At 44.6% G+C, this 14679-nt stretch overlaps 1 protein-coding gene across 1 annotated transcript in view; it reads right to left on the bottom strand.

Annotated features, from left to right (window-relative positions):
• Window positions 1-14679, bottom strand: part of slc23a3 (solute carrier family 23 member 3) — an 87940-nt gene that overhangs the window by 49850 nt on the left and 23411 nt on the right. The window contains exons 4-5 of the mRNA XM_072262374.1: window positions 7506-7591; window positions 5119-5300 (exon numbers count right to left, since the gene is read on the bottom strand). Of these exons, the coding sequence (XP_072118475.1) occupies window positions 5119-5300; window positions 7506-7591 (268 nt within the window). The remainder of the gene's footprint in view (window positions 1-5118; window positions 5301-7505; window positions 7592-14679) is intronic.

Here is a 14679-nt window from a genome sequence, read left to right as displayed (position 1 = left end):
TTGCACGAAAGCAGTATTCACCATCAAATACTCAAACCAGCCAGGCCAGGCTCTTTCCTCACAGCTACCACCAGGAGGAAGGTACAGGAGCCTCGAGTCCCACTCCACCAGGAGGAAGATACAGCAGCCTCGAGTCCCACTCCACTGGGAGGAAGGTACAGGAGCCTCGAGTCCCACTCCACCAGGAGGAAGATACAGCAGCCTCGAGTCCCACTCCACCAGGAGGAAGGTACAGGAGCCTCGAGTCCCACTCCACCAGGAGGAAGATACAGCAGCCTCGAGTCCCACTCCACCAGGAGGAAGGTACAGGAGCCTCGAGTCCCACTCCACCAGGAGGAAGATACAGCAGTCTCGAGTCCCACTCCACCAGGAGGAAGATACAGCAGCCTCGAGTCCCACTCCATCAGGTTCAGGAACAGTTATTACCCTTCAGCCATCAGGATCCTGAACCGGAGGGGATAACTTCACTCAGTTCAACTCTGAAAGGATTCCACAAGCTACAGACACATTTCCAAGGGCTCTAGCTTGTGTTCATGGTATTGTTATTATTTCATTTATACAGTTTGCTTTCTTTTGCTCCTTGGTTGTTTGCTGGAATTATTTCTGCACTTCTTTATTTTCCTGTACATGTCTGCAAGCAAATGATTCTCGGGGTAGTGTATGCTGACACATACGTATTTCGATAATAGACCTCCTTTCACTTTGCACCCTCTCCAGAACCTCAACATCCTGTAATGGGGTAATGTGTACGGCGCACAATAGTCCAGGTGGGGCCAAAGCAAACTTCTATAAAGTTGCAACATGACTTCCTGATTCTTATACTCCTTGCCATACATGTCATATGCTCAAGTATGAATATAAACATGCGACTCGCCTTCCTTACTGCCATATCTATTTGCATGACTGCTTTCAGTGAGCTATGGACTTGGTTGTGTACTATTTTGGATTCATCATGGGACTAACCTTGTCATCATGCTCAAGAGTCAATGCCTAAACAAAGTGACGTCCATCATTATGGACCTCCATCATCGAGGAAATGCCCTCTTCTCATTCCTACCATTAGATGGGTATAACATTTCATCAGCCTATCTTCTGATATTTGACCGAGGCCCATTCCTTCCTGATAGCTCAGTTTTGAATTCCAGTAAACTCTGATCTGTAGTTTCTCCTGCCTCACAACTCAGGACTATTCTCCTAATAGAGTTTCTACAGTGCCAATTGGCATTTTGCCATGTCAGTCCATGGCCTTCTCTAAGGCCACGATGAAGTCAGACTCAGGTTGGAGGAGCAACACCTGATGTTCTGTCTGGGTAGTCTCCAACCTGATGACATGAACATCAATTTCTCTAACTTCCAGTAAGTTTTCCTACCTCCTCTTTCTCTCTTTTTTCCATTTTCAGGTTTCCTCAAACACAAGAAATTCTGCAGATACTGGAAATCCAAAGCAACACACGCAAAATGTTGGAAGAACTCAGCAGGCCCGGCAGCTTCTATGGAAAGGACCCTTCTTCAGAAGTTCCTCCAGCATTTTGTGTGTGTTCCCTTGTCTATCTCCACTCTCTGGTGCCCTTCCTCCTTCCCTTTCTCCCTCCCTCCTCTCCTATCAGATTCCTTCTTCAGCCCTTTACTTCTTCTGCCTATCACCACTCAGCTTCTTATAACATCGTCCCTCCCCCACCCACCCACCTTCCCCTAGCCTGTTTGCACCTATCACCTGCAAATTTGTACTCCTTCCCCTTCCCCTTCCCCACCATCTTCTTATTCTCCCTTCCTTTCCAGTCCTGATGAAGGCTGTCGGCTAGAAACATTGACTGTTTATTGCCCTCCACAGATGCTGCCTGTGTGGCTCAGGACTATTTTCGGCTTTGTTTTGTCCATTTCCATTTACAGAGTGCTTTCTCTATACCTGAGAATCTGGGTGCCCTGCGAGGGATTGCAGCTCTGTGGTGCTAACACTCACGTCAGGCTTTACATTGAGGTACTGTGTATTCTTACAAGTGGATGGGAAGATCTGGTGGCGCTTTTGAACAACACGTGAATCCTTCGCCCCTTCTGAATCCCACCGCACCTCCCTCTACATTTCCACCTTCCTCAGGAAAGCAGCCGACGTTGTCAAATACACCTGCTGAGTTCCATACGACCATGAGACATGGAAGTAGAATTGGGCCATTCAGCCAATTGAGTATACTCCGCCATTCCGTCATGGCTGATTTATTATCCCTCTCATTTTGTGTGCGTTGCACTGGATTTCCAGCATCGGAAGACTCTCCTGGGTTGGGTGTTGGGTGAGGGGTGTAAGGGGATGGGAACCAGGGCACCAAGACAAGTAGTGGAGTGGTTGTGGAAAAAGACTGCACACAAAGTCAGGAATCAAAAGATCTAGTACAATGAGACTAATGTCTTGAGCTGCGTATATTTCAATGCAAGGATTATTGTAGGAAATGTAGGTGAACTTAGGGCATGGATCAGCACATAGAATTAGGGGCAGAACGGCTCTATTGTTTTAGACATGATAAGTGGGAGGGGTGGCATTACTAGCCAGGGAAAATGTCACAGCAGAGTTCAGTCAGGACAGACTGGAGAGCTTGTCAAGTGAGGCTTTATAGATAGAACAGAGGAATAAGAAAGGTATGGCCACATTAATAGGATTATATTATAGACCAACCAACAGTCAGCTGGATATAGAGAAGTAAATTTGTAGACCGATTGTAGACTTTCCAAGAAACATAAGGTATTGATAGTAGGTGATTTTAACTTTCCACATGCTGACTGGGATTGCCATACTGTAAAAAGGCTGGATGGGAAGGAGTTTGTTAAATGTGTTCAGGAACATTTCCTTAATCAGTACATAGAAATCCCAACTAGTGAGTGGGCAATACTGGACCTGCTGTTAGGGAATGAGACAAGGCAGGTGACAGAAGTTTGTGTAGGGGAACACTTAGCATCTAGTGATCACAATTCCATTAGTTTCAAAGAAAAGGATACGTCTGGTCCTTGGGTTGAGATTCTAAATTGAAGAAAGGCCAATTTCAATAGTATCAGAAAGGATCTGGCAAGTGTGGATTGGGAGAGTTTGCTTTCTGGCAAAGGTGTACTTGGTAAGAGAGAGGCCTTCAAAAGTTAGATTTGGAGAGTGTAAAGTTTGTATGTTCCTGTCAGAATACAAGACGAGGATAACAGGTTTAGGGAGCTATGGTTTTCAAGAGATGGTTAAGAAAAAGGAGGAGGTTCATAGCAGGTGTAGGCAGGCAGCAACAATGAAGGTACTTGAGGAGTATAAGAAGTGCAAGAGAACTCTTGAGAAGGAAATCAGGAGGGCTAAAAAAGATATGAGGTTGTTCTCGCAGACAAGATGAGGGAGAATCCAAAGGGCTTCTGCAGGTATATTAAAAGCAAAAGGATAGCAAGGGACAAAAATGGTCTTCTGGAAGATTAGAATGGTAATCTATCTGTGGAGCTGAAAGAAATGGGGGAGATCTTTAATAGATTTTTTTGCATCTGTATTTACTCGGCAGATGGACACAGAGTCCATAGATGTGAGGTCATGGGCCCTATACAGATTACAGAGGAGGAGGTGTTTGTGGTCTTGAGGCAAATTCAGGTGAATAAATCCCCAGGGCCTGACAATGTGTTCCCTCGGACCCTGTGGGAAGATAGTGCAGAAACTGAAAGGGCTCTAGCGAAGATATTTAAAACAACCTATGCCATGTGTAGGGTGCTGGAGGATTGGTGGTTAACAAATGTTGTTCCAATTTTTAAGAAAGGCTTTAAGAATAAACCAGGAAATTATAGGCTGGTGAGCCTGATATCAGAAGTGGGAAAGTTATTGGAAGGTATTCTAAGAGACTGGATATATAAGTATTTGGATAGACATGGACTGATTAGGAATAGTCAACATGGCTTTGTGCGTGATAGGTTATGTCCAACCAATCTTATAGAGTTTTTCAAGGGAATTACCAAGGAAGCTATGAAGGCAAGGCAGTGGATGTTGTCTACAAGGACTTTAGCAAGGTCCCCTATGGGATGTTGGTCAGAAAGGTTCAGTTGCTTGGCATTCAAGATGAGGCAATAAATTAGATTAGACATTGGCTACATGGAAAAGGCCAGAGAGTGGTTATAGATGGTTGCCTCTCTGACCAGAAGCCTGTGACTAGTGGTGTGCTGCAGGGATGGATACTGGATCTATGACTGTCTATTGTCTGCATCAATGATCTGGATGATAACGTGGTAAACTAGATCAGCAAATTACTGGATGCCACCAAGATTGACGATATAGTGGACAGCAGAGAAGACTATCAAAGCTTGCAGTGGGATCTGGACCAGCTGGAAATATAGGCTGAAACACAGAAGATGGAATTTAATATGGACAAGTGTGAGATGTTGTTCTTTGGGAGCTGGGCATACAGACCCATAATTTCTTGAAAGTAGCATCGCAGGTAGGTAGGGTTATAAAGTAAGCTCTTTTCACATTGGCCCTCATAAAATCAAATATTGAGTACAGGAGTTGGGCTGTTATGTTGAAACTGTTTAATACGTTGATGAGGCCTAATTTGGAGGATTGTGTTCAGTTTTGGTCACCTATCTACAGAAAAGATGAAATTAATATTGAAAGTGTGTAGAGAAAATTTACAAGAATGTTTGCCAGGACTTGAGGACCTGAGTTACAGGGAAATTTTCAATAGGTTAGGACTTTATTCCTTAGAGCATAGAAAACTGACAGAGGGTTACAACATTGAGGGGTATAGACAGGCTAAATGCAAGGAGGCTTTTTCCAATGAGGTGCGTGAGACTACAACTAGAGGTCATGGGTTAAGGGTGACAAGTGAAATGTTTAAGAGGGACATGAGGGGAAACTTCTTCACTCAGAGGGTGGTGAGAGCGTGGAACAAACTGCCAGTGGAAGTGGTGGGTGCGGGGTCAATTTCAACACTTAAGAGAAATTTAGATAAGCACATGGACGGGGGTATGGATGGCTAAGGTTTGGATGCAGTCCGATGGAACGAAGCAGATAAATGGTTCGGCACAGACCAGTTGGGCTGTAAGGCCTGTTTCTGTGCTCTAGTGTTCTACAATACTGTAAGTCTATGACTCTAAAATACCCAAGCCAGTTGTACTCACAAAGCGGAGACTCCCCAGTGCGTAGAGCTGAACAGCACTGCCACCTTGTGGCAGCTCAGGCCAATAATGGAGAGCATGGGCGCCAGCACCATTGGACCACAGTGCTGGGTGAACAGACCCTGGACGCCCGAGAATCCCAGCAGGACTTGGACTATTCCCGATACAAGCACCGCTCCTCGTACCTGGAACCATTCAAATCAAGAACTTAATTAGATCACGGCTGATCTGCAGCTTTAACACTTTCCATTCCTCCTTGGTTCAATGAACCCTTCTCTGAGAAATATGATCAACCTTAATTTATAAATTTTAAATTAATTTTAATTTCAAGATTCAGCACGATAAGATGCTCCTCCAGCCCAATGAGGCTGCTCTACACAATTATACCCAATTTACCTACTAACTCATACATCTCTGGAGCACCAGGAGTAAACTAATGCGGATCTGAACCTGTGTTCGTTACACAAACCGTTATGATACTATGCAGCACTGAAGTGTATATCCCTCCACAGATGCTGCCTGATTTGCTGGGTTTCTCCAGCGTTCTGTGTGTGTTCTCTGGACTCCCAGTATCTGCAGAATTTCTTGTGTTTATTCTGCATTGTTATCGTTTTATCTTTTTCTACCTCAATGCACAGTGTAATAGAACATTGAACAAAGTACAGCACAGTACAGGCCCATCAGCCAAACTTTTAACCTGCTCTAAGATCAATCTAACCCTTCCCTCCACATATCTCTCCATTTTTCTTTCATCTATGTGCCTATCAATGTCCCTTAAATGTCCCTGGTGTATCTGCCTCTACCACCATCCCTGGCAGTGCACCCACCCCTCTAGGTGTAGAAAACCTAATCCTTATACTTTGCTCCAATCACCTTAAAATTATCTTCCCCTCATATTAGCCATTTCAGCCTGACCACTCTATCTTAACATCTTGTACATCTCTATCAAGTCACTTCTCATCTTCTTATTTGAATTGAATTATGGACATTATGCAAGACAAGCTTTTCACTGTTTTGGCTGTTGTTGCTTGTTCTGTTCTTTGTTGTGTTCTGTGTTGTTCTGCTGAACATTGTGGACGTGCTGTGCTGGCGCCAGAATGTGTGACGACAGTTGCGAGCTGCTCCCAGCACATCCCCAGGTTGTGCTGGTTGTTAATTTCTCTGTATGTTTCAAGACTCCTGGACTGTTGGTCCCACTCCCATCAGTGAAGAGCTACATAGCATCTATGCCAGGATCACTAGGCTTAAAAACAATGACTCTCCCCAAGCCATCAGGCTGATCAACACTTTCACTTACTAACCCTTTACTTACACGTCACCTCCCATCAATTTATGTACAAACGTACATACAGTCAGTCTATGTATGGTTTATAACGGTTACTTGTACATTGTGTTCATAGAACATAGAACATAGAATAGTACAGCACAGTACAGGCCCTTCGGCCCACAATGTTGTGCCAACCCTCAAACCCTGCCTCCCATATAAGCCCCTGCCTTAAATTCCTCCATATACCTGTCTAGCAGTCTCTTAAACTTCACTAGTGTATCTGCCTCCACCACTGACTCAGGCAGTGAATTCCACGCACCAACCACTCTCTTGAGTAAAAAACCTTCCTCTAATATCCCCCTTGAACTTCCCACCCCTTACCTTAAAGCCATGTCCTCTTGTATTGAGCAGTGGTGCCCTGGGGAAGAGGCGCTGGCTATCCACTCTATCTATTCCTCTTATTATCTTGTACACCTCTATCATGTCTCCTCTCATCCTCCTCCTCTCGAAAGAGTAAAGCCCTAGTTCGATCTGATTGTGTTTATATTTATATTTATTGTGTTCTTTAGGCTTACTGTGTTTTTTTATGCTGCATCATATCTGGAGTAATAACCATTTTGTTCTTCTTTACTCTTGTGCACTGAAAATTTTCAATAAACAATCTTGAATCTTGAACCTTTTATTTTATTATGTATTTAGGGGTACAGCTCAGAACAGGCACTTCTGACCCTCCGAGCTGCATCAACCAGCAAACCGCCTATTTAACCCCAGCCTAACCACAGGACAAGTTACAATGACCAATTAACCTACCAAACAGTCCATCTTTGGGACTGTGCGAGGAAACCGGAGCACCCTGAGGAAGCCCACATGCACACAGGAAGGAATGTACAAATTCCTTATGGAGGACGCCAGAATTGAACTCCAAACTCAGACACCCCAAGCTGTAATAGCATTACTCTAACCGCTATGCCACGGTGGCGCCCCTTCAATAAATAAACCTAATTCTGAATCAGGATCACTCTATCTTGGCACATGTGACATTAGCAGTCCAAGTCAGGTGGACTTTGCCGCTTTGACTCCTGCTCCTTGATAGGGTAAAACTGGGCGACTTTAGGGGTCTTACCTCACTGAGGGCACTTCTCCATGTCTGTAGACCCAATTCTGTCTCAGGGCACTGTGTTCCAGGACATGAGAACACCAGGTCCGTACCTGTATCAGACGTGGCACAACATTAAAAGAAAGTCAGTGGGTAATATACAGACTTCCATGGTCCCAGGGCTTCACAGCAACACCGTGTATTCCAAAGTGTGGACTACGGGAAGAGGTAACTAATGTGTGCCTCGTAAAAACCAACAACCAGCAAAGGGATCTATGATGAGTTTGACCATAAAACCATATGAACATATGACATTGGAGCAGAATTAGGCCATTTGGCCCATCAGGTCTGCACTACTATTCCATCATGGCTGATTGATTTTCCCTCTCGACTCCACTTTTCTGCCTTCTCCCAATAATCTTTGACACCCTTACTAATTAAGAAGCCATCAACATCCACTTTAAATATACCCATTGACTTGAGTCTGTCTGGCTGTGGGCAGGAAGCAAGAGAAATGAGTTGTAATGAAATGAAAACAAGAGTAGTCAAAACAGTAGGAGAATTTCTTGCAAAAAGACTCAATAAGAAGTTTCAAAAGCCACTGGTGGAAGGATAATTTTGGCCAAAGCACTGGGGACTTCTCCCCATTCTCATCTTAGAACACTGTAGTGGGATCCTTACCTAATGGTTAGAGCAAGAGCTGTTCTATAAGGATTTCACTTTGTAGTTTGGCTGGACTTGTCTACAATCCTATAGTATGAATGTGGATTTTCCAACTTCAACAAACCCATGTTCCCTGTGCCCTTCTTCTCTTCCATGATTCCATCCACTCCTGTCTTCCACACTCATGGAATAAAACAGCACTGAGAGAGGCCCTTCAGCTCCTCTGGTCCATGCTGACCACAGCATCCTTCACAAAGTGCTGGAGGAACTCAGCAGGTCAGAAAGCATTTATGGAGGGCGATAAACCATCAACATTTCAGGCCAAGACTCTTCGTCAGGAAGATTAAGAGGACGGGGGGAGTGGGAGGAGTATTAGCTGGCAGATGATAGGTGAGAAGACCAGGTGAGGGGGTTCTCCATAGATGCTTCCTGATGAATTCCTCCTGCATTTTGTGTGTGCTGAAGAATCTCCTGTGACCACAGCATTCTCACTGCTCTCCCAGTTGCCCATATCTGGCATGTAACCCTCTGAGCTCCTCGCCTCCATGTACCTATCCAAATGCCTCAATGCCTCCAAATGTCCAGTTTGCTTCTCCTGCCTGGTTCCATCTGCCTCTCATCCACAGACTGCACCCTCTGGAGGGGCAGGAGGTTCAGCAGGTGCTGAAAATCTATCGCAACACAGACTAAATGCTGGAGGAACTCAATGGGTCAGGCAACAACTGTGAAGGGAAATGGACGGTCGACATTTGGGCTGAGAGTTGTTATCAGGACTGGACAAAGGGGAGACAGCCAGTGTATAAATGTGGGGGAAAGGTGTGCAGCAAGAGCTGGCAGGTGATAGGTGGAACCAGGTGAGCAGTGGGATAGGCAGCTGAGGGATTAAGGAGAGGGGAAATGATACTGGCTATCACTCCTCTTTCTTTCCAGTCCTGTGGAAAGGCCTTGATCCACAACAACTGTCCATTTCCCTCTAAAGATGCTGCCTGACCTGCTGAGTTCTTCCAGTATCTTGTGTGTGTTATACAAGATCTCCAGAGTCTGCACTCTCACTTCTTCTCCAGGTGGCGTAGGAAGTTGTCTCCTGCAATGCAGATGGAGTTCACTCTGGAAAAGTGAGAGGTGATTCACCTTGAAGGCAGAGTCCAAGCTTAATGGCAGGATTCTTTGTATAGAGAGCAGTGGGGTCTTGGGGTCCCCATGATAGTGTGCTTAAGAAGGCGTATGGTATGTCGGCACTCGTTAGTTAGGTTGTTGAGTTCGAGCCATGAGATAATGTTTCAGCTCTATAAAACTCTAGTTAGACCATACTTTGAGAATTGTGTTCAGTTCTGGTCACCTCATTATAGGAAGGATGTGGAAGCTTTAGAGAGGGTGCAGAAGATATTTACCAGGGTGCTGCCTGGATTCGAGAGAATGGCTTATGAGGAAAGATTCAGCAAGCTAGGTCTTTTCACTTTGGAGCCAAGGAGGATGAGAGGTGGCTTGACTGAGTTCACCATTTTAAGGTGATTGGAGGAAGATATAAGGGGAACGCCAGGGGTACTGTAGGTTTTTTGCACAGAGAGTGGTGGGTGTGTGGATAGTGGTAGATGCAGATTCCATTGGGACATTGAAGAAATTCTTAGATAGGCACATGGATGAAGGGAAAAATGAAAGGGTTTGTGGGAGGGAAGGATGGACTGATCTTAGAACAGGTTAAATTATCGGCACTATGTCATGGGCTGAAAGACCTGCACTGGGCTGTACTGTTTTTTGGTTTATGTCACTTAAAGATGAATTCTTAATCTCACAATCTACCTTGTAATGGTCCTTGCACTTTACTTGTCTACCTGTACTGCATGTCTTCTCCAATTTTAACTTTATATTCCTTTTACTATTGTAATGTACTTACGTATGGTGTGATCTGTCTGGAGAGCATACGAACAAAAGCTTTCCACTCTGCCTCACTGTAAACACCCGCCGGTGTATAATCCTTCCCCTTTCCCCCACCATCACCTTCTTATTCTATCTTCTGGCCCCTTCCTTTTGATTCCTGATGAAGGATTTATGCCCAAAACATCGACTGTTTATTCCTCTCCAGAGATACTGCCTGACCTGCTGAGTTCCTCCAGCATTTTGTGTGCGTTGCTCTGGATTTCCAGCATCTGTTGTGTTCAAACAGCAGGAGCCGAGGACTGTTGCAGTCCCACAACGTGCCATGGGGTAGAGCTCCTGATCAGATTATTTGCTCCTGGCCATGGTCATTGTCCAAGAGAGTTGAGGGTGAGGACAGGGAGAATATGTTCACAATCACAAGAGATTCTGGAAATCTAGTGCGGCACGCACAAAATTCTGAAGGAACTCAGCAAGTCAGGCAGCAGTTATGGAGGGATATAAATCTTGGGGGGTGCGCAGTATTGTAGCGGTTAGCGTAACACTATGACAGCACCAGTAACCCGGTTTCAATTCCGCTGCTCTCTGTAAGGAGTTTATACATTCTGCCAGGTTCTCCGATCTCATCCCACATTCCAAAGAAGTACAAGTTAGTAGATTGATGGGTCTCATGCATGTGGGTTTGTTGGCCCAGAAGGTTTTGTTACCATGACATGTCTCTAAATAAAATAAAAATGGACAATTAATCAGCATTTCCTGTCAAAACCCTTCATAGAGGAAGGGAAAATATGTCATACGTCACTTTTTTTTGGTAGCTTTTATACTTTATTCTCCGTATTGCATCAAACCAATCCCAATCCCCTAAGCAGTTTAGTTAGTATCTAATTGTGTGTGAAACAGTGGGAGGGAATGGAACAGCTTGCCAAAGGTTCATATTTCCAAGTTATTCGAGAATCTTTCTGTGCCAGCTAAAGGAACATTGCCCACATTGTTGTTGGTCTTTACAAATCAGAGCATTGGGTATAGGAGTTGGGATGTAATGTGGAAATTGTACAAGGCATTGGTGAGGCCAAATTTGGAGTATTGTGTACAGTTTTGGTCACGAAATTATAGGAAAGATGTCAACAAAATAGAGAGAGTACAGAGAAGATTTATTAGAATGTTACCTGGGTTTCATCACCTAAGTTACAGAGAAAGGTTGAACAAATTGGGTCTTTATTCTTTGGAGCGTAGAAGGTTGAGGGGGGACTTGACAGAGGTATTTAAAATTATGAGGGGGATAGATAGAGTTGACGCGGATAGGCTTTTTCCATTGAGAGTGGGGGAGATTCAAACAAGGGAACATGAGTTGAGAGTTAAAAGTTTAGGGGTAACCTGAGGGGGAACTTCTTTACTCAGAGAGTGGTAGCTGTGTGGAACGAGCTTCCAGCAGAAGTGGTTGAGGCAGGTTCGATCTTGTCATTTAAAGTTAAATTGGATAGGTATATGGACAGGATAGGAATGGAGGGTTATGGGCTGAGTGCAGGTCGGTGGGAATAGGTGAGAGTAAGAGGTCGGCACGGACTAGCAGGGCCGAGATGGCATGTTTCCGTGCTGTAATTGTTATATGTTATAAATCATCTCTCATGAAACTGCAATTTCCTTTAGAAACATAGAAACATAGAAACATAGAAAATAGGTGCAGGAGTAGGCCATTCGGCCCTTCGAGCCTGCACCGCCATTCATTATGATCATGGCTGATCATCCAACTCAGAACACCGCCCCAGCCTTCCCTCCATACCCCCTGACCCCCGTAGCCACAAGGGCCATATCTAACTCCCTCTTAAATATAGCCAATGAACTGGCCTCAACTGTTTCCTGTGGCAGAGAATTCCACAGATTCACCACTCTCTGTGTGAAGAAGTTTTTCCTAATCTCGGTCCTAAAAGGCTTCCCCTCTATCCTCAAACTGTGACCCCTCGTTCTGGACTTCCCCAACATCGGGAACAATCTTCCTGCATCTAGCCTGTCCAATCCCCTTAGGATCTTATACGTTTCAATCAGATCCCCCCTCAATCTTCTAAATTCCAACGAGTACAAGCCCAGTTCATCTAGTCTTTCTTCATATGAAAGTCCTGCCATCCCAGGAATCAATCTGGTGAACCTTCTCTGTACTCCCTCTATGGCAAGGATGTCTTTCCTCAGATTAGGGGACCAAAACTGCACACAATACTCCAGGTGTGGTCTCACCAAGGCCTTGTACAACTGCAGTAGTACCTCCCTGCTCCTGTACTCAAATCCTCTCGCTATAAATGCCAGCATACCATTCGCCTTTTTCACCGCCTGCTGTACCTGCATGCCCACTTTCAATGACTGGTCTATAATGACACCCAGGTCACATTGCACCTCCCCTTTTCCTAATCGGCCACCATTCAGATAATAATCTGTTTTCCTATTTTTACCACCAAAGTGGATAACTTCACATTTATCCACATTAAATTGCATCTGCCATGAATTTGCCCACTCACCCAACCTATCCAAGTCACCCTGCATCCTCTTAGCATCCTCCTCACAGCTAACACTGCCACCCAGCTTCGTGTCATCCGCAAACTTGGAGATGCTGCATTTAATTCCCTCATCCAAGTCATTAATATATATTGTAAACAACTGGGGTCCCAGCACTGAGCCTTGCGGTACCCCACTAGTCACCGCCTGCCATTCTGAAAAGGTCCCGTTTATTCCCACTCTTTGCTTCCTGTCTGCTAACCAACTCTCCACCCACACCAATACCTTACCCCGAATACCATGTGCTTTAAGTTTGCACACTAATCTCCTGTGTGGGACCTTGTCAAAAGCCTTATGAAAATCCAAATATACCACATCCACTGGTTCTCCCCTATCCACTCTACTAGTTACATCCTCAAAAAATTCTATGAGATTCGTCAGACATGATTTTCCTTTCACAAATCCATGCTGACTTTGTCCGATCATTTCACCGCTTTCCAAGTGTGCTGTTATCACATCCTTGATAACTGACTCCAGCAGTTTCCCCACCACCGACGTTAGGCTAACCGGTCTATAATTCCCCGGTTTCTCTCTCCCTCCTTTTTTAAAAAGTGGAGTTACATTAGCCACCCTCCAATCCTCAGGAACTAGTCCAGAATCTAACGAGTTTTGAAAAATTATCACTAATGCATCCACTATTTCTTGGGCTACTTCCTTAAGCACCCTGGGATGCAGACCATCCGGCCCTGGGGATTTATCTGCCTTCAATCCCTTCAATTTACCTAACACCACTTCCCTACTAACATGTATTTCACTCAGTTCCTCCATCTCACTGGACCCTCTGTCCCCGACTATTTCTGGAAGATTATTTATGTCCTCCTTAGTGAAGACAGAACCAAAGTAATTATTCAATTGGTCTGCCATGTCCTTGCTCCCCATAATCAATTCACCTGTTTCTGCCTGCAGGGGACCTACATTTGTCTTTACCAGTCTTTTCCTTTTTACATATCTATAAAAGCTTTTACAGTCCGTTTTTATGTTGCCTGCCAGTTTTCTCTCATAATCTTTTTTCCCCTTCCTAATTAAGCCCTTTGTCCTCCTCTGCTGAACTCTGAATTTCTCCCAGTCCTCAGGTGAGCCAGTTTCTCTGACTAATTTGTATGCTGCTTTTTTACTGCACAGAAACACTGCTACGTCAGACTTTCTCCCTATCAAATTTCAGGTTGAACTCAAACATATTGTGATCGCTGCCTCCTCAGGATTCTTCTACCTTAAGGTTCCAAATCACCTCTAGTGCATGAAAGAACACCCAATCTAGTATAGTTGATCCCCTGGTAGGTTCAGCGACAAACTGCTCTAAAAAGCCATCTCTTTCGCATTCTATAAACTCACTCTCTTGAGATCCATTTCCAACCTGATTTTCCCAATCGACATGCATGTTGAAATTTCCTGTAACTATTGTAACATTGCCCTTTTGACATGCCTTTTCTATTTTCCATTGTAATCTGTGATCCATATACCAGCTTCTGTTGGGAGTCCTGGTTATAACTGCAATCAGGGTCCTTTTACCCTTGCAGTCTCTTAAGGATTCAACATCTTCCAATCCTATGTCACACCTTTCTACCGATTTGATGCCAGCAGAGCCATGCCACCCCCTCTGCCTCCCTTCCTACCACTCCGATACAACGTGTAACCTTGGACATTCCGCTCAAATGGTTGTTAACACTTTTCACTGTATGTTTCGTTATATATGTAATAAATAAATATTCTGAATCTGAATCCTCTGGCAGCTCATCCACATAATGGGCGCTCTCTGGATGAAAATTATCTCTACCTTCTCACCTTAACCTGTGCCTTCTAGTTCTTGATTCCCCAGGAAGAAGACTATGTGCAAGCACCCTATCTGTGCCCCTCATAATTCTCCATTACCCCTCATGCTCCAATGAAAGAAAGCCCAACCTGTTCAACCTCTCTCCATAATTCAGTCCCTCCTTATAAATCTCCTCTTCACTCTTTCCATCTTAATTTCATCCTTCCTGTAGCAGGATGACCAAAACTGAGCACAATATTCCAGGTGTAGCCTCACCAAAGTCTTGTACAACTGCACCAGAATATCCCAATTCCTATCAGGATCTGAAATGTCGACATTTCCTGCCACAGATGTTGCCTGACCTGCTGA

Source organism: Mobula birostris, chromosome 6 (genome assembly GCF_030028105.1).
Source record: "Mobula birostris isolate sMobBir1 chromosome 6, sMobBir1.hap1, whole genome shotgun sequence".
Classification (NCBI taxonomy): domain Eukaryota; kingdom Metazoa; phylum Chordata; class Chondrichthyes; order Myliobatiformes; family Myliobatidae; genus Mobula; species Mobula birostris.
Note: the sequence above shows the minus strand (reverse complement) of the source record. Positions and strands in the feature narration are given on the sequence as shown.